The following is a 20,747-nucleotide window of genomic DNA, read 5'->3' on the forward strand; positions in this document are numbered from 1 at the left end:
AATGCTCGTTTCGGTGACCCTGTTAGTAATAAAGTTCACCTCCAGACCACCTCAACCACTGTTGTAGAAGAGGCAACAAAATATCATATCTTGTCATAAAGAAAAAAATGATTAAAAAGGATAAAATTGGGCAGCATAAAATATGTCCAAATGTGGAAATAAAAATGAGAGACCCTTAAAGTGGTAAGCAGGAAGGTGGTGGCAGAAGTGAGTGAGCAAAAAACCTACCAGTACATTCTCGGGAATGATTTCAAATGCACAATTCGCACCTCAAATTGATCACTATTCAGACTGGGCACATGTACAAGCACAGTCCCCCCTATGAACGCAAAACAGAGGGAGAAATGCTCTCCCGTGAAATTTAAAAGTATGTGACTTTTGACTAACTAATAGGTGTGCCTTTAAAAGCCATAGCGCATCATAGTACGTAGGCACCCTCTACAAACATGCGAAATACTTTAAACGAAAGGTTGCGAATATCATTGGGTTACCCTCTACACATTTGCCCTCGTTAACTTTCTGTCGTTTCGGAACCGGACTAAAGGAAAAAAAAAAAAAAAAAAAAAAAAAAAAAAAAGGAAAATGTCAAGTTCATACGTAGACATCCCCACAGGTGCACCTTAAAACAGGCAGAGCAATGCAACATGAACATATCTGAGGTAGACAAACAAATGGTCAAACATGTTCACATCATATAAGCATAAAAATGGCGTTTATATAACACCATTAAGCGTAATAAAAAAAGCCAATTTGGAGTATCATTGTATTTATGTGCTAGAGCTATTATGTCCACTTTTTTTTTTTGCAATACCTCCTCTATGTCGTATTTCCACAAGTTAGTGTTATTGTAGACCATGTGAATCGTGTGAGTGAACAGCTGAAAAATGTAAAAAGAAAGTTATGGCCATCCATTTGATAATGCCCACGGTTAAATGGCTGTTTAACAGTTTGGTCACTGTGTCTATTCAAGAAGTTTCCCCCCTGCGCAGTTTGGAAGGGGATAAATGTGCTAAAGTGTGTATGTACATAAAAACACGCGCGGAGTGCTATTTCCACCTTTTTGACGTTCCTTCCCGTTATTGCCGATGTTAGCCACAGCTGAACCATATTCTCGTTACTGTGTAAGACGGGGAAGAGGGTGAGAGTTGTATGCAGCTGATAATAAAAACGGAAACACAAGCCTGTGTGTACGTACAGACGTACACCCCATGAGTTGCCCCTCTGAAAAGCCTAGAAAAAGAGACACGTAAGTATCAAACAAAGGAATAGCGCGCTTAAACTTAACGAGCAAAAAATATAATCCTTACGCGAAGTTTTCTGCCTGCCTAACTAACTCACAATCTTCCGTGACCAAATCTGACATAAGGCAAAAAGTGAAAACAAATATGAACAGACGCGTATGTGCCTCTATGGAGGGGCCTGTACATACAGCTACCCCCTTTACATACGCATCAATTTCGTTATAATAAAAAAAAAAAAAAAAAAAAGGTTACCATATTTATTGCCGACAAGGGATATAAACGGTTTAAGGGTCTAAAAGGGGGCACATTGAATGGAGGAAATATGGAAGTGTAGAAACACGCGTAGTCACAGCAACCACTGCAGCACGCTCGCCGAAAACAAGAGCACACATTTTTTCCGAATCGTCTTGTGATTACATAATACAGGTCATATGTATTGGACATGTTCGCGTAAATCATCTTCACGTATTCGAGGGTGGACGCGTTCGTGAGGTCGAAGACTAGAAAGTAGGCCATCCTTCCTGAGAAAAACGCACACAGGTGTGGAGTCATATATGTGTACTGGCAAACAGCATGCACATGGACTCATTTGCACTTTTTTTTTTGGCCCTCCTTTTACCGTAGCTGATTGGGTTGTATTGGTCTCCCCCTTGAAAAGGAATGATCGGTTTGTCAAATAAACTGAACACGGGATTTCGCATACTTCTACTATCCGTCGTAACTGTCAAAAAATTGGTGGACACAATTTCATGTAACGAATGAACGAAAAAAACATTTTGCTCAATTTCGCGCTAACACCTTAGTGAGCAGGAACATGTATCTTCATTTGCGCAAATTCACCTCACTCATTCATACATTTTAGTTCACAATTATTTGTGCAAAAAATAAATAATAAATAAAATAATAATTCAGTACTTTCCTTCCTTAGCATGTTCATAAAGACATTCACATCCACATTAACAGACGTATCTTCAATTTCAACGCAGAAGCTTCTATTTTTCTCCTTGTGTACTTTGTAGTATACGCTTCGAAATGGAGAAGAGTTAATATGACATAGTGACACCACGTCGTGTGCCCTCATGTGTGCAAATGTTTTGCGCCAAAATTATGTATGAACATATTTGCAATCACTGGTACGGGGGTGTACCATAACGAAAACATGGCCTGCTCATTACGTTGGTAAATCCGTGTGGACATAGTTGCTATAAATGTCATTGTTCATAATGGAATTGATTAGAGCTGTTTTCCCGGTGTTCAAATAACCCAAAACTGTCAGCTGCAGCAAAATCATTTTTTATTTCTGCGTTTGGAAGACACACACGCTTGGGAAAATCAATTGTGTGTTACCACATATAAACGTTTTGCTTCAAAATGGGGAATTCCGAACGATATTTTGACGCGTTGACCACTTCGTTCACCCATTCGATGAGCCGTTCCTTCTCCCTTCCCCTTTTATGCGTACTGAACAGTTGCTAGTAAATGTTGCCAGACTCGTGACCGCCATGCCAATTAGCCGTTTCACGAAAGAATGTCCAGGAAAGAATATGACCAAATTGACAACACATTTGGACGCACTTAAAAATAGCGCAAAGATAGTCCTGCCTTATAGCTAAAAAGTTACAACGATAATGAAAAATATGAATTGTATTTTTTTTTTTTTTTTTTTTTCACTCCACATTTGGCAGCACTATTTTCCGCTACACCGCAAAGTAGCCCCTTAACGCGCATTTTGTGTCCTTTTTTTTTTTTTTTTTGGTGTGCATGCGTGGTGTAAAAAACTACAAATGGACAAGTTTCTCTCTGTATGCGAAAAACAAAATTAAAGTGAAAAACTTGAAAAACTTTCACTAGTTACACTAATTCCACACCAACAGAATAAGCAATTCGTGCAATTGCACATGGTGGCGAAAAAAATCCGCCACGTGCAGGGTTAGCGGTGGGAGTAGACCTCTACGCACGCCATAAGAACGATAAACTGCGTAACAGCCACACAACGTTACTACTGCACAGCATAATCCCGTGTCCACTCGGGAGCAACTCCCCTTGAGAAGTGCCACAGATGAACATTCTGAAAATTTTAAAAATTTAATTGCCAAAAACTTGAACGTTTTAAAGTTCATTTTTGAAAAAAAAATGCTTTACGGAGGAAATGCAAAAAGAAGCGCGGGACATTTTTTTCGTCAACCCTCCTTGAAATTACCCCCACGCGGGCATTTCCCCAAAAGACATTTTCAAGAAGGGCAAGGAAGGACAAAGTATAGCAAATTCCACAGCAACGTTAGGCAAAATGATGAACCTAAATGTAAGAAACGAGCGTCTACATATGTGCGTGCAATTCAGCACACACGTTAGCATGTGTCATCCATTTGCATTCACACACATTTCAAAATGCGCAACGTGTGTTCTGTACCAATTCGGCAAAAGTAGTCCCATCTTGATAGAGTTGTTTTAAAGGCAACTCCGCAAAAGTGGTTGCCAAAAAGTTGCCGTAAAATATGCCTGTGCAAATGATTTATTCTCCCTTTTTTGAGGACCCTAATGAATCATTTAGCTTTTTTTCACGACTTCAAAATGGAGAAATTTGTGTGAACACGCCCTTACCATGCTGCTCTTTCGTTTACCCCCTTGCAGGAAGACACAGACATTAACAAGCTCATTGAGGTAAATGATCCATGAACTCATTTTTCCAAAGATGGACTACTGGACAAGTTGCTGGTGTAGCATACATGACATACGCGATTGGAACATTGCACACATTTAGGGGGGGCATCCAATTTTTTTCTTTTTTTAGGAAAGGAACGAATGGGTAAAGAAGTATGAATCCGTTGAGTCCGAATGTGCAACCTTGAGGGAAAAGTTGGATAGAATCACTTTGAATACCCCTGACAAAAATGAGCAGTTGCATGGGAACGACGCCTTCCGGAAGGACATTTCGATGAAGTACAAATACATGGTAATGAAGTAGGGCATGAGAGATGTGCGTTCTGATTGCATAGTGATGTTTTACCGCCCCATTTCACCGCTCCCCCTCCCCACCGCAGCAAAACCAGTGCGAATTCCTCAGCGTCCAGCTGAACATCCTCACCCTGCAGAAGGATAAAGAGGTACAGAAAAACCAAGACCTGCAATCCACGATCGACAAGCAGAAAAACGAAATAAAGGGGTACCAGAAAATTCTTGAAAAAGTAAAAAATATGAACATCTCTTTCAGAAAAGAGAAAAACGAAACAGAAAAAAAAATTTGCACCATTAGAGATAGCGACTTACTGACCAGAAACGACAACGTCCTGCTCAAAGAAATAGTAAAAATAAATGACAAGCTGATAGAAGTGAATGAAAAAATAAGAGACAACGTTCAGGAAGAGCTGAACAAGGCCAGAACTAAACTTTCCGTTGCCCATAACCAAATTGGGCGCTTCTCCGAGGCAGTCAATAATATGAGGGAGAATTTTACCAAGTATAAGAAGAGGAAAGAAAATATTTTGCTAAAAATACTAACAACCAATGAACAGTTAAAAAAAGAATTGTGTGAAAAAAGAATAACCGAGCAACGCAACATGGAGTGGAACAACCAGTTGGAAGAGTTCATCACAGCCAATGTTCTGCTGAATTTTTACGAGGCCAAATATAAAATGACCGACTTCATCCTACACACTGTGCTGGGGTATGTTAGCTCCATGGGCAGTTTGGATCGTGTTGGCGATGCAGAACGCGTTGTATTAGATAGGGTAAATGAAGGGGATGCAAATTACTCCCTTTTAAACGCCCTCCTGGCAGTGCCTATGGGGGAGGAAAATAAAAAAAAAACAGAATCGTCCTCCGAAAGGGAATTCTACGACGAGTTAATGAACACTCTAAGGGCAGATCTCCTTTCGGGCAATTTCCCACAGAGACACCAAAAAAGGAACAAGCAGGATCCTCCCACGAAGGTGGACAATTCGGCAGAAGATGGTAACTCCATGGAAACATTCCTACCTACCAACGCGAATAAATCAAACATTGTAAAGGATATATACTACCACATAAAGTTTGTGAATGAAATTTTAGAGACAGTCAACGTGACACTCATTCTGCTTGTGTATACACACGAGACGTACTTAAAGGAGCCGCTTAACCACATCCACCAGGAGGAGTACATCCAAATGGAAGAAAAGGGGAACCTACGATTTGGTGCCTACTTTTTTACCTCTCTCTCGAACTTTCTCTTATCCGTCTTGAAATACGTCCATATAGTTAGAGGCACGGATAGACACGCCCACTTGGCACTACTACAACAGGAGCAGCTATTTAAATTGTTCTGTTTATGCAAATACGTACTGGAGGAGTACGTTGAAAAGATTAGAATTAAATTGTTCACGTCGACGATAGATTACCACGTATTAGACGTGCTGAGCGGTCAGCTAAGGGGCATCTATGATGAGGTCTTTCCTGACTTGGTGCGCGGAAACAGCGAAGGGGGGGAAGTCCTCCCAACGGATGACCCACCAAAATGTAATAACCTTATGGAGAGGAAAAATAACCCCCATGATGAGGAAAAAAGGACCAAATTAACAACCTGCGGGGGTAGCCAAAATAGGGATGGAGACTCCTTCCAGAAGGAACATTCCTATGAGGAGTCTACTGAGGAAACTACCTCCCTTGACTTATTGGGCCACTTAAATCTCACCATCGGTTTGAGCGTCATGTTAATGATCGACCAGGATGTCTACTGTGATGTGTTCCCCGACATGGATATGAACCGACAAAAGGAAATAATAACGAAATGTCAGCAACTGCTAAAACTAGTGAAAGCACCTCTCAAAATTAGCAGTTTTTATTTCCCCATAAAGAGGTATAAATTTTCTTTTAAAAAATTTATTACGCACTGTGAGAGGTATCAAACTCTGGTTGTGAGTAGTGCAAATGGAAGGAATTCCACCCATGGGGGTACCAACAGGGAATACACAATCAACCAGGTGAGTGTCACCATGTTAGACGAACTGAAAAGTATACTAGAGGATGTTACTAAAATCTACTCCATCGATATGCAGGAAAGGGGGGATCCATACATACTACAAATGTGCGGCAAATTGGTACAGCTTTACCAGGATGAAGTGGCAGAAAGGGGAAAACAAAGCAAAGAGGAACACAGAGAGACAGTCCTAAAAAGGGATGAACTCATAACACAGTTACAAGAGGAAGTTACACAGAATAGGGACAAAATGAATGAACTGAATAAACAGCTCAACCTACTCACCATAAGGGAAGAAAAATACAACAAAATAAGCATCGATTTGAATGTCCTAAAGAAGGAAAAAAATGAGTACCTAAATATAATAAGGGAGCTACGCGAAAACAAAAACGAAAACGTAAATGAAATTTCTCATCTCACAAAACATTACAATGACGTTAAGAAGAAATATAATGACGTGTTGAAAAATTATGAACACAGGAAAAAGTTCTATGGCACACAGAAACAAATGGAACCATCCAACATTGATACCTACTACGTGAGGAAAATTATAAATAATCTTTACTACGAGAATTTTCTAACCAAAGTGGGTACACACTACCGCTTGTTTGGGCAATCGGGCTACCCCTCCGGTGAGACCTTCTGCACCTCCGTTGGGCAGACGCTACACATGCCGCTATACACACATGAGGAAGAGGATGGCATATTCTCCTTAACAAACCAAATGGACCCCAACCGAAAAAACCAATCATCGACAGAGGAAAGCTACTTCACAAACCAGAAACATGCAACCCTGTACGACGATATATACAACTGCGAAATAATCAAAGGCAGAATAAATCGTTCACAAAAGGGTTATTTTAAGAATAGACTCTACCGGACCAACACCACTTTGCAGAAAGTATCCCCCCATCGGAAGGAAGAAAAAAACACACAACACATAAGTGATATTATCGATATAGTGGAAGAATATAAAAATTTAAAAAATGAATTTTTCACCCAAATGGTAAACACTCCAATTGGGAATAATTGCATCCTAAGGGGGGGTAAAAAAAAGGAACAACAAAATTGGGCACGCTTATCGGAAAAAGTGGCGCAATTAAAATATGCGATACGGAAATTTCATGCCGACAAGGGGACAGGGTTAAATGGGAGTCCTCCTCCCTCCGCCCGAAATGTTCTCACCATTTCGTTTCGTGAAAGGTCGGACAGTTGCCAAGATGGAGACACGCCAAGGGACAACACAATCACAGATGGTCACAAAACAACTGAAGGGAAAGTACAGCAAAGCTGCAACAATGTTATACTCACCGATCAGTCCTTTTCCTACCTCCTTCATAACATGTTCGATATGTAAGCCGCAAAAGTTAATCCTCCCTTTTGTCCGGTTCGGCTTACATGCATCCGGAGGAATATATATGTAACACCATAAGTTTACTCCCCATGGGAGAACTTCGCCACTTTTTTTTCTACCATCTCTAATCCATGTGTAGCACCTCTGTGACGGTACCGTTTGCCGCAGAATACGCCTCGAGAAATTTTCCGACATTCTGCTCTATTGGATTGGCTTGTTTGAAGCGATTCATATGGGCGCCCCGCCGTATTCACCTTTTCGTGCACCTACTGTTACTATGGTGGTTCTTCACCTCATGGGGGCATAAAACAAAGCGGGTGCATATGCGCACCTAATTTGGCCTTCCGCTCGTTTGTTCCTTTTTTGCTTTTCATTTTATTTTTTCCATTTTATTTTATTTTTTCATTTTATTTTGTTTATTTATTTTTTTCATGTGGACCCCTCCGTCAGATCCCGCTTTTACCATCTAACCGACTTATGTTATTTGCCGCTTGTGGCACGGCATGGCGCACCTCTAAGTTGCGCCTCTGCAGAGCTGTGTATACGCCCACGAGGAACTCCTTCCAGATGCAAGCGAATTCATCTGCTCATCTGTTTATGCATACATTTATTCATTTATATATGTACATATTTATATGTGTACATTTTTTTTTTTTTTTTTTTTTCTTACCTCCCTTCCGAACTGCTTAGCCGAATCGGTGTAGGCCCTCGTGCCATAATTCCATCAACCCGCAGTGACAAAAATTAACATCCAGTAGAGACCTTTCCTTACATATGGTGTTTTCCCCTTGGAGAATGTAACAGTCGCATTATAGGCAGAGCATCCAACGGAGGGAAAAACGGACTCACCAATCAGTGCGCCCGAATGGAACCTAACACAAGGACCGAATAGGTGCTTGAAATTGTGAAAGCGAGCTGAGACACCACCACCGGATTGTAAATTCCTAACCGAACAGGTAACCGATTGCAGGTTTCACTCCCAACAGGGGCAGTAAAAGAATCGTACTGGTCATCCGTGTCGTCGTCTGCACCCTTTCAAAATGAAAAAAGGCAAACTCCTTGCGCTATCCCAGGGAGGCGAACCCGCCAGGCAGAGGCGGAACAGCCTCTTCGTACTTGCCGTGAGGCGGAGGTACGAGCACATGAGGACGGTTCTGAAGGAAAGTCAAGCAGCACATAACGATGCCTACGCGCAAGAACCCGATCATAATAAAGAGGAAAAAATTAGTGAATCGCTTAAACAAAGGGATAGCCAAACGCGCAACAAAGAACGAGAGAATATTTTAAAATACTACGATGAGAATAAAAATGTGATAAAGACAACCAACTACATCCTGAGGGAACACTTAAGTCGTTTCATTTACGTAAACCAGAGGAGCTGTTTCTATAACTACTTTTACAACGCCTTCCCATCTGTGCTGAATAATTATTTGAGACGCGTTAAAGGGGGGAGGGAGAAAAACGGCGACCATCCTAATAGGGCGGGAGTTGAATGTCAAACCGGTTCAGTCTCCCCAAATGATGCTCTTCCCCAAAGCAATAATGACGAAACGAAACGATCCTTAAGCATTCTGCACTACTACAACGCACACACGAAGAACGAAATGGAGGCCGACCATTTTATCGACTTAATTAGCCAAAAGGTAAACTGCCTTAACAATGCAGGAGAATTGTTAAGGAGCATCCATGACAACGTGCACTGGCGCAGGATCAGGATGAACAGCGCAGATATGCACAAACTGGAGAGAATTTTCCAAAACATAATGGAGCGCACAAGTGACACAAACGATGTAAATAAAAAGGTGGAAATTCTGCTCTACCTGTCCAATGTGTGTAATCAGAATTCCTTTCCAAAAATCCACGAGGGGGTTAAAAAACGTATACAAGAAATTTATGAACATATAAAAAAAAAAAACAAAAAAGGGGTGGACGAATTGTACATTTTGTTCCTCCTATATAAACAATTCCTCTCCTCAAAAAATGAAAAATATGCAAAAATGAACGTTGAAACGTACTTATCGGAAGAAATTTCCTTCTACAATTATTTAAAAAATGAAAATATAAATATGTGTCTGTTAAGTTTAATATATCGAGATTTGTCTTTTCTCAAAAATGACCAAGTCAAGTACGTCCTCATGAATTTAGCCTTTTCCAAAATGAAGGATTCGTTTTTTTTCTCCAAGGCGGGGGAACTCCAAAGCAATAGCAACAATGGGGGGAGTAAAAATGGAAGTGCCGTCGACCCAGCCAGGGGAAATGCACACACCAACTTAGTATTAACATTTTTTACAAATACCCTCCTGCGAAACAACTTCCTCCAGTTCCTGCAGAATGATTACATAAACCCTGCACACAGCACCGTGAACTACACAGCCAGGCTAAACCCAACCAACGTGAACAATTACATTTTTTACAATTTGCTCATCTCCATTGTTCAGCTGAAGGAGTCACAAGCCAAATGGCATGACACCATAATGAAAAAAAAAATGCAGCTTTTTCTGTGCAATGACAAAAACAACACTCCAGTGAATGAATTATGGGAAATGAAAAATTATGCCAATCACATGAACGATTTTATCTTAAATAATGTCCTTTTCTTTACCTCCCATTTTGTAAAACATAAAATAAATTTCGCCCCTAACATGTACCTCTACATACTGAACGTGTATTGCGACCTCTTCGATATGATGAAAGGTTTAGAGCTCTACACAGGAATTAAAAAAAAAAAAAACCTACTCAGTGACAGCAAGCAAATTGTAAATTATGTAATTAACGAAATATATAAACAGATAAATTTATACACCCTCAAGGAATTTGTTGCTCTGTGTGCCATGATTGATAAGCTACCTGCAGGTTTCACCTTCGAGCTGAAGAACGACGCAGACCATTTGCGCGTGAAAATGGAAAATGCCGTCTACAGAAACAGCCAAGGGGGAAAGGGTGAAGCGGGCGTGGTGAACGAAGGAGACGCACACTTAAGGCGTATTTTATACTTCCCTTATAACCAATCGGGTAGGAGGACCACCGAACGGATCGCAGGAGAAGAAATCGCTGCAGAGGGTGGGGGACCCATTTTGGAGCAGAACACCGGGGCAACTCCTAACAAGCATCAAATGGACGATCCGTATCAGGCGAAGGATTCACCAAATTATGTCAATCCTTCCGTTGGGGCTACCCTTTCTAATGGAACGTCTCCCTTAGGCAACCAAACGGAGGAACCCCTCACCAGCAGAAACGTCACCGCCAAAGCGAAGAAAAAATCGACCATAATAAATAAACACGACTTCACCATTTTGATAGCTCTCTCCCTTTTCAACGAAATTAGTGACGAGTTTATTGTCCAGATAAGACAGAAAGAGAAAATTCCTTCTTCCACTGGAGCCATGTCCAACTGGGATGACTCGATATTCGAGCATATTTACAAAAATCACTATGAATCCTTTCTGCGCAATTCCGACTTGTACTTAAATCATGTAGAGAAAAATTACGACCCGGACACAGCAGAACAGCTACTAAACTATTTTATCCTATTCACACACATAAGCCAGTTGGATGTGTCAGACCTGTATATCCTCATGAACATCATGAGGGAGATCAACAAATTGCAGCCCTTCATCGATTTTTTCATTGCCAAGCGGGTTGAAGAAATGTTAAGGGAGGGAGGCATTGGAGGGCGTGAACAGAGTCGTAGCGGGGTGGAGGCAGAGAAGAAGGGGAAGATTTACCAATTTACGGACTCCTACTTGGATGACTACATATCCAGAATTAGCGACAGGGGGAAAGCACACCATGAAGGTGCAATGCCATCTGTCCAGAGTGGTAGTGAAAGCATCGCCCAGTGGGAGGAACACCCAAACGTGTACCACACCCCACAAAGGAAGAACCATTTTGACGACATGAACCTGAATACGCATTCGCTATATGCCGCCAGTTTTGAAAAATATTACCACAACTATGATATCTGCAGCAGTGTAGTTAATCTCTTCCTGTTGGTAGATCCAAGCAGCTACACATATCGCACCATTGCAAAGTTCCTCCCACATGTGAGCCTAAACCAGGTGGACATTTTTAAAATTCACTTGGACCACCTTTTTGTAAAAGGGGGAAGCGAAAGGGGGAAAGAAAGCCATGGATTTTCCGTAACACCGCAAATACGGGAGGAGGATGGACTAAGGCGACTGTCCAACATTTTCGCAACCCAAACGGGGAGCAGAAACTGGATGGGAAATTCTGAGCAGGAAAAATCGCTGGTCAAAAATTTCACCTTCCAAACTGACAGTGATACCATTTGCAGTAGTGGTAACCCCTTCGTTGAAGAAGCAATGAATAGTTCGATCCCATGGGAAGGCAACAATCTCCCACATGAGGGACAACACCCCCTGGAACACGACATCATATACAAGATAATCGAAGCCAGACTAAAATACAACATTGAAGTGAAAAATTACTTATCCAAAAGGGTGGATGAAAATAATGAAGAAATGAAAAACTTCCTCGAGAATGAACTCCTGTCATTAAATCAAATTGCAAATATGCTCAACCGTATTAGCTCCATAAATGACGATGAAAAATACACAAACCTGGTGACCATCGCGTTGAAGGATATAATCCTGAGGAAACACGAAATTGTGGACATAAAAACGTTTCGAATGATAGCAAAAATTCTAACCAACATAAGAAATGTGTATCAAAATATATTTTTCCCGTCTGAATATTCCTACTTAAATATGCTCACAAAAAATTATGTACAAGTTATGCAAAATTTCTTCCACTTTTTTCACCTCGTGGACTATTTCCAAGCTTTTCAAATATTCACAAAATATAATTTGGCCGGAAAATATTTAAAGCAGTTGATATGCCTAAACGATGAACTGAACAAAGTGAACATAAAAAATGTCAACGTCCATCTCGTACACCTTGTTCTCTACTTTTACAGCAAGTTGAATTACGTGAATGAAAAATTTATTTCCATTATACTGAACAAGTACGCCTACTCCATCCTGCAGCAGATAAACAGCGTGAACATCCATGTGGTTGAAAATTTGATCAGGACAAACGACTTGCTGCTCTCCCTGTGCGTAAGGAATAAGGACATTATACAGTTAAACTATCTCATTTTGCAACGCTATGGTAATTTTTCTCGCCAATTTAAAATTGAAGACAGGGAGGATGTGGATGAACGAGGGGTTATCACCTCTCCCAGTGAACAAAACAGTCCTGCACAGATCGACCAGGGAGAGTCACAAAAAGTGGAAATATCCTCCAAACAGTTCTTTTCCAATGAGGAGGGTACGAGTACACACACAAATTGGCAAACAGGGCAAACTCCTTTTATGAAACCAGGTGAGCATGTAACAGGGGAAGTGCTTATAGAAAATGCTTCCACGTCTGATTTCACGTCCCAAGAGCAGCATAACTCATTTCCTAGTGGACACGAAGAAGAGGCGGATGGAAGATTACTACAACAGGGAAATCACCCAAATGGGGGAACACATACCCATGGGGCACCCTCAATCGGTCACTTCCAGCAAGTCCCCTACGCACCGGAACAGAGAAACGGAAAAGACGTCACAACGAATACTCTAGTTACACACACTTGCCACCTCCCCTTAACACATAAGATAAGAATTATTTACTTCTTGTGCAAATTCCACCACTACAATGATCTAGTAAAGTCCTACTACATGCAGCTAATAAGTGAGTGTCTACAGAATACAAGCGCTCTGCTGAATGAGGAAGATTACTGCAAATTGTACGAAATATATGTACACGTAATTTTGAATTTTTATTTTCTCTCCTTCAATAAGAGTAACAAGTACATCAATTTTGTGCTAACCAATTTGCCTTGCTATTATTGGTACAAGAAAGAGGAAGAAAAACTGAACTTATTCGTCTCCTCCAAAGAATTCAACGACATCCAACATATTTTAAAATTGCTGAATATTGATTTCCTTGCCCCGACGTTGACAGAAATTTACTTCATTCACTTTTTTAACGACGTGAAGAAAACCAGCCACGAGCTGGTCATCCCAGAAAATGTCCTCCACTTGTACAAGAAGTACAATCTCCTCATCGACGACGTCCGCAATAAGAGCGTTTCAATTTTGTGCGTCCCGGAGGAGCACGTCCTTCGGTAAGGCGAACAGCAATACGGCGGCAAGGCAGCGGTGCAGAGATGCGCCTGATTATGCTTCGTTGGCTATGCCTTTTTGGCCACCCACTTACAAACCGTCCCCTTTTCCTCCCCCCTCTCAGCGACGAACATGGTAACAACAAGAACCTGATAAACGACAGCCACTATGTTTACGAAAATATAAAAAAAACCTACCCGACTTCTTTGATATTTTTGAGCGAGGTAAGTAATCCCCCATTGGAAAATTTAATTCCTGCACAAGCGTCGTTTCGATTAATGTGCCAACGTATAGACATACACAGCACACGTAACAAATGTACACGAGGGAGATGCCCTCATATGCGATCATTACATATATCCATGTACACAACAACAAAAAAAATGTAAACAATGTAACAAAAATATAAACTCGGAAATGTTAATTTTTTTTTTTTTTTTTTTTTTTTCCTTTCAGTGGAAGACCCTAAATGTGGAGGAAAAATGCGACTACGTCTTGCGTGCTATCCATTCTTCGCTAAACGTCTGAGGGGTGCCGCACTCTATTTCCCCATGATATACTTCCGGAAGTCTGAAGGCGTTTGTAAAGATTGGGAGGGCAGCGGATGAGCCCACACGCCCAAGTGTATACATGTGAACGTGCGTATGGTAGTATGCGTCTGTGTAAGCGTGTATGCACACGCATAAACTGGCCAAACGAGCAACGCATGATGTCCTACATTCTACTGCATCTTCGTGTCTTTTTTGCCTCTCCCGTTTTATGTTTTCCAACTCGGCTTGTTCTGCTGCTGGGCCGCCCGCGAAAAAGGCCTCCACACACCTGAGTAATCAATTTGCATCATTTTGCGTATTCAAAGATGAGTAAAAAAAATGCAAACATTCGCGTACACCTATGTATACATGGCACGCGGTGGAGCCACTCCCAATGGGTAACCTTCGCTCGTCCGCCTTCACCGGCTTGTGGTCGAGAAATGTCAGCCCCTTCAACGTGTGCACAAATAACTTTCTGTAATTTTTGTATTTCGACATCTGGCAGGAAGGAGAAAAAAAAAAAAAAAATTTCAATTTAGCGCACCAAAAAATTGGGCACACACAAAACATAGATCAGCTCCAAGGGCAATCCCCATGTAACGCCCCACAAAAGATATGCCACTCGAAATCACACCAATATAGGAAAATGCACACGAATTATTGACGTGCCTCCCTTAACGCATTACCATCGGGTTGTTCATGCAATACAAAATGGACAGATCTTTCACGTCGGAGAGGTCCTTTAAAATGTCCTCGTCGATACTATTGTTCTGTATGTTCAAAATGGTCAGCTTCTCATTTTTGCGCAAGTTAAAAATCTGTGCGGAATCTTTACTCCCCAAGCGGTTGTTACTCAGATTTAAATCCTCCAAAAGGGTTAAATTTTCTATAAAAAAAAGAGAATAAATCTCACACACACGAAATGACACTCCTCATGTGTGTATGATCTTCTAAAATATTTCCCAACAGGTAAGGGGGCACACACATGTGAAGACGTACCCAGATTTTCAATCGCGCAAATGTTGTTGTCTTCCAGATTTAAAATGCGCAGTTTGTTTAGGCAGTCCAGGTTCTCGATCTTCGAAATTCTGTTGCAGTTCAGGTACCTTCGCGATGGAGCGGTAGGGTGGCAAGGAAGGTATGGCGACATTTTGTAGTGACACGATAGCCCGGTAACATGTCGAACTCCTATGCAGACCTCCAAAATCGAAGCGCCCAAAAGTTATGTTCTCTTACAGAACACGATCAACTGTTCACTTACAACGCAATAAGGTTTACACAGGAGTCCAGTCCGGAAATCCTATCCAGGACTAAAAACGGGTGGTACACATACGGGGCGTGTGTTTAAAAGGGACATGATGTGCGTGTCACTCTCACGGCAACGATTATTAAAGCTGCACCTGCGGTTGCCGCTTCTACATCCCTGCCGAACCATTGTTGTTCAGGTAGAGCGTCCGCAAGTTGTGCAGACCCCGCAACGTTTCTATCTTCCGGTAAAGCTTGTTATTTAAGTACAGAACATCGTTCAGCTCGATGACCGAATAGTAGACCTCATTTCTCTGGATCTCCCTCTCAATTTCTTGGTCGCTCAGGATGTATTCCATGGGGAGGTTTGGCGGGTAGAGAATGACAGTTAAAGTTGGACAGACGCTCACACGTTTTCTTGTTTTCCTCACGCTCCAACTGTTCACTTAGTCTAGCGAACCGAAGGGCACAATATAACCAATCGTCCAATTTCTTACCTTTTAATAGTTTTGAAACAATTTAAACAATGTGTAAAATTTTTAAAATGAAAAAAAAAAAAAAAAAAAGTTAAGACCTTTTAAAATTATTAACAATAAATTAGACGATATAACATCATTAAAGAGATGGAATCCATGGAGATGTTAACCATTTGCATACGCACGTACATCCCTGCATTAATGGGGACATATGCAACGTAAAAATGAATAATGGAAAAAAAAAAAAAGAGAAAGGAGGGGGGCAAAATTTGGCAAGCGTCAAAACGTGTATACACTTTTTTGTATGACATTGGGATGGCGAAAAAAAAATGTGTAAAAAAAAAAAAAAAAATTAACTCTTAAAATTATTAAAAACAAAAAAAATAATAAAAATTAAAGGCATAACTTTTCCTTTTTATCTTCATTCTTGTACACACAATTTTGTTATCCGTTTCTACATGGACATATTACTAAATCGCTACAGTGTCATTATTATACATGTCATTTTAATAAGAATCAATTTAAAAAAAAAAGCGTAAAAAAAAATGGGCTTCAGACATTAATTCAAAACGTACGTATTGTTGACCTTCCAGATGTTATCTTCCTTCTTCTTTCTGCAAAATGGCAAAGCAGCATGGAAAAAAAAAAAAAATAATAATAATGTATCACGCGTGCCCATGTGTCCTTTTATTTTAGTAACTGCCTCATACACACACGGGACGCTGACCCGCCAATGAGCTAGCTGCATTACCTCTTCGATATGGTACTCATCAGGCAATTTTTGTTTTTCTCGATTCGCTCAATAATTTCGAAGGTGGTGATGCCCTGCGGGGGGAAAGAAATGGTCATAATGTTGACGTGTAGGTGTGTGCAAATGCAATAATACACGAATACACACATGGAGGTGCACATACACACCCATTTGCGTGACACTTGCGTGTTTTTTTTGTGCCGCGCCTTACCGATTCCGAGGAGAGCTCCTGGTAAATGTTCAACTTCTTCGGAACGGCATACGGATCCAGCTCGTTGCTCGAGTAAAAATAATCAACAACGGTGCCCCTCACCACAACGTCAATCTGGAAGCGCTTAATGAAGCTCTCACTGATGAGCCATGGGGCTCCTATAACTACGTCGTCCACAACCTTCATGGCTAGCACATTTAAAGTCCTCTCCAGGAGGGACACAACGGGGAAGTGCTTCCCTTTCATCCTACGAACGACCTCGTCGGAGTGCATGCCTACTATTAAGTAGTCGCCTAACTTTTTGGCATTTTCTAATATTTTTAAATGACCAATGTGAAAAATATCGAACGAACCATCTACGTATACTACTTTTTTTTTGCCTTTTTTTTCATGGCTTCCCATGAATTGATACAACTGAGATGCTGTTACGTAACATTTATTTTTGCTTAGGGCGTGTTTTAAACTGGACATGGACTCGAATGGTTTAAATTTGTTGTCCTCCACGGTGGTTGCTTCCGTGACGGTGGATTCGTCTTCGAATTCTTTCGAATTCATTTTAGATATTTTGCTCAAGTTACTTTTTTCACCTGTGCCGTTTAGGAATTTTCCATTACTGTACGGGGGCGACGCTTTGTCGTCCTCCTTGTTGTTGGGGTTCAGGTTGAACGCATTTCTACCTGCAGCCTTCATACTGTTGGTCATGCCGCTGGCTATACTGTTGACCATACTGCTGGCCCTATTGCTAGCTATATTACTTACCACGGTGCTTCCCACCACGCCAATCGGTGCGTCCCCATCGGACAGGCTCTTATTGGAGCTGCTCACCGCCTGCAACAAATGGTTAATTATGGTAGTGGTGGAAATCCCATAACTTCGCTCAAATATTTTTAACCTATTATTTTTTCTAACCTCCTCATAGCAACAATTACCATTTCGGTCATATGCAATGTCACTACCATGGGCAGCGTAATCACAGTTGTATTTTCCCAACAGTTCCATACTGACATTATATTTGGTACCTATAATAACTTCATCAACCCACTTACACCCGGCTATTAATGCCCCCCTTTCTTCTTGCGTATATATAGGCATAACTCCCTTGGAGTTTAGGGCATCCTCATCCGAATTTATTCCAACAACGACCACGTCACCTAATTCCTTCGCTTGTCTCATGGCATTAAAATGACCAGAATGGGACAAGTCAAAAATTCCATCGACATAAATTCTTGTAGCTTTGTTTTTCTCATTAGTAGCTGTATTCATGTCTATATCAAATTCGTTAATTTCTTCAGAACTATTGGAGAAGGAACCACTCAGGTCCTTCCCTTCTTCATACAAGTTGTTACTGCTATCCGTCAGAAGGTTGTTGTTACATCTATTTACAATTCCCATGTGTTTTCCAATGCTCATGTGGTTGACATTATTCTGCTTGCCATCAGCAGCAGCAGCACCACCACCACCCCTTTTCTTCTCACTAAGCTTACTACTGACACTTTCGTCATTGCTAATATGACTCAACTCGTTCAGAAATATTCGTAACGTTTCCTTATCTTCTTCTATGTTTAAATTTTCACACACCTGGCATATCAAATCCAGCTTCTTGCTCTTACTTAGGCTTTTTAACAACCCCAGTACCTTTTTCAAATTCCCATGGTTGTAAATGGTGTTGACTAAAAATTCGTTCCTCATCATTTCGGCATGCATAAACGTACGGTAGCGTGCACACACCTCTGCGTGTATGTATCGATGCAAATATATATATACGTGTGGCTGGCTACACACATATGAATGCACATGAAAACAGGTGGACTATATACTCACATACGCAAGCACTCAGTTGGTACACCTAACCCATGCTTACCAACTATGATGCGCTCACAAAACACGCACAAGTATCGAAGAAAATGCGCTAGCCTAACTGGTGCAGCAATTCGCCAGGCACAAAAAAAAAAAAAAAAAAAAAAAAAGTACAATACAATAACAGCCACGGGTGCCACGCAAAAAGCGACCAACGATGTGGAAAAAATAACTTGTGAAAAAAATTATGTACGATGTCTGCTTGGCTGGGGAAATATATGCGGCACAGCGATCACATATATAAATATATATATTGTGCCAGCGCAATAGGGGAAAGGGACAATAAAAAGGACAAAAAACGCAGAAATGAAAAATAACTACTAATCCTTTAAGAGAAGGTGTGCTTACTCCTCTCCATCTCCCCACACGTTGCACATGTGCTCTCACATATCTTCATTCTACATACAAACAAAGGTGCATATGTTTGTATATAACTACCTCTATGGTTACGTAGACAAATGGCCTGTTTAAGTAGTCACCCTGGTGCGATGTTCTAACAGTTCAGATCGCACATAGAGTGGATGCATAAATATAATGGGCACCTAAATAGGCGTATTCCTCACATGCACAGATGCAATGCGCAGACATATGTATTCCGTCAGACGTCGTTGGAGATAAAGTCACTAAACCTAATTACTCCTTCTGTATATGTAGCATTATTTTGCTAACTTTAAAATTCCAAAACGTGAAAAATAGTTGCCGCAAATGGGGTGATCCCACGTAGGCAGATTTGAACGAGTCGTAAAAAAGGGGAAAGAGGCGTATAGTGGCAGAAATGCCAAGCTGTGGGGGTAAAATGTGGGTGCTAATTTTGCACAAAATGTAGCATAGCACAATGGGAGGTAGTAAAATAAAGCGAAATGAACGTAATGGGTGCAGACAGCAACAATCACGTGTTTACAAATACACGTTGGGAACAATGCACGCTTCTCCTAACCCACCCATTCGGCGTTATGCATATGAATAGGGGTTGCAAAAATTGGAAAGCGTAAAGAAAAATAGGGTCCATGGAATATATGGATATACCATCACATGGTCACGTTAAAATTTTCGTAAGCATGAAATGGATATTCTTATAGAGGCGTGTAGAACCGCTTGCACTTGTGCATACGTGCATGTGTACACACCTGAATGTATGTAAATACAAGTACACATATATGTGCACGTTCTATGGGGTACCTTTACTGGGAGTAACCTTAACGCCAAGTGGTTTACTCAGGTGTATTGTTTCACAGTGCCGAAGGGCAAATTTGAGTGCCCGTATGTATACACATAGGTATATTATGCATGCGCGTTTATTTACGTGGAGGGTAGCACTCGCGTTTATGTATATGGATGGTAGCACGCGTTGCTTAAAACAAAAAGTTGCTTCTTCGTTACGCCCGTGCATTCGCTTCGCAATCATGTGTTTAGTCACTTTCACATGATGCAATGGGCAGGGGGGAAATTGTTATGAGAATTCACACGAGGTGTAAATGCCTCTTAAAACAGTTGCGTGTATATCAATGGGCGTAAATGAAAAAAGATGATGAGGGAAATGCACAGGATGAAGCGAGCTGCAAAAATGAACGGCAAAAAATGCAATGACGAAGGGAGGCTGGAAAAAAAAAAAAGCGCGTCGCTCCTCACACTATACAAGCGGTGTTTAATAAAATTTATGCGGGAAAAGGAATTTATGGCGGGTGTTTATTTTTTTTTTTTTTTACATGAACGGGAAATAATTTCCCACCTTATATAAATAAAACGAGGTGTTTTAATTCTGGTAAAATGTGGACGAAGTTAAAATGATATGAATAAAATAAGCGACAATAACATGCAAATTGACATCTATCTCTTTGTACGTTTACACGAATGTATACATATCTGTGTACATAATGGTGTAGAAGCACATTTGGAGCGCAGGTTGGATGCGCATAAAATATGTGTAAAACTTCCGCGCGCAAAATCGCGTGTAAAATTTCACTAATTTTTTTAACAAAGAACGATCTATGTAAATGTAT

General features: G+C 40.9%; 5 protein-coding genes across 5 annotated transcripts; 2 read left to right on the forward strand and 3 right to left on the reverse strand.

Moving 5' to 3' along the window:
* Positions 1–511: 511 nt before the first annotated feature.
* On the reverse strand, positions 512–2,697 carry PCOAH_00041070 (GTPase; the record flags this gene model as incomplete). Its single annotated transcript, XM_020060895.1, has 9 exons — positions 512–538; positions 812–877; positions 1,057–1,117; positions 1,308–1,356; positions 1,494–1,533; positions 1,659–1,762; positions 1,861–1,962; positions 2,157–2,266; positions 2,417–2,697. The coding sequence occupies 9 exons, from the start codon at positions 2,530–2,532 to the stop codon at positions 512–514; spliced, it is 675 nt and encodes a 224-aa protein (XP_019916430.1).
* An 831-nt stretch (positions 2,698–3,528) lies between these two features.
* On the forward strand, positions 3,529–7,549 carry PCOAH_00041080 (Uncharacterized protein; the record flags this gene model as incomplete). The annotated part of the gene is made up of 4 exons (XM_020060896.1): positions 3,529–3,543; positions 3,873–3,902; positions 4,033–4,194; positions 4,283–7,549. The coding sequence occupies 4 exons, from the start codon at positions 3,529–3,531 to the stop codon at positions 7,547–7,549; spliced, it is 3,474 nt and encodes a 1,157-aa protein (XP_019916210.1).
* Positions 7,550–8,586: 1,037 nt separating this feature from the next.
* PCOAH_00041090 (Uncharacterized protein) lies at positions 8,587–14,205 on the forward strand (the record flags this gene model as incomplete). The annotated part of the gene is made up of 3 exons (XM_020060897.1): positions 8,587–13,679; positions 13,802–13,901; positions 14,134–14,205. 3 exons carry the CDS (start codon positions 8,587–8,589, stop codon positions 14,203–14,205), a joined length of 5,265 nt encoding a protein of 1,754 aa, XP_019916537.1.
* Positions 14,206–14,218: 13 nt separating this feature from the next.
* On the reverse strand, positions 14,219–16,069 carry PCOAH_00041100 (Uncharacterized protein; the record flags this gene model as incomplete). Its single annotated transcript, XM_020060898.1, has 7 exons — positions 14,219–14,247; positions 14,396–14,496; positions 14,611–14,705; positions 14,894–15,093; positions 15,207–15,313; positions 15,469–15,517; positions 15,640–16,069. 7 exons carry the CDS (start codon positions 15,809–15,811, stop codon positions 14,219–14,221), a joined length of 753 nt encoding a protein of 250 aa, XP_019916356.1.
* Positions 16,070–16,487: 418 nt separating this feature from the next.
* PCOAH_00041110 (Ethanolamine-phosphate cytidylyltransferase) lies at positions 16,488–18,582 on the reverse strand (the record flags this gene model as incomplete). Its single annotated transcript, XM_020060899.1, has 3 exons — positions 16,488–16,542; positions 16,680–16,753; positions 16,891–18,582. 3 exons carry the CDS (start codon positions 18,580–18,582, stop codon positions 16,488–16,490), a joined length of 1,821 nt encoding a protein of 606 aa, XP_019916649.1.
* Positions 18,583–20,747: the final 2,165 nt, after the last annotated feature.

Source organism: Plasmodium coatneyi, chromosome 12, assembly GCF_001680005.1.
Source record: "Plasmodium coatneyi strain Hackeri chromosome 12, complete sequence".
Lineage (NCBI taxonomy): Eukaryota > Apicomplexa > Aconoidasida > Haemosporida > Plasmodiidae > Plasmodium > Plasmodium coatneyi.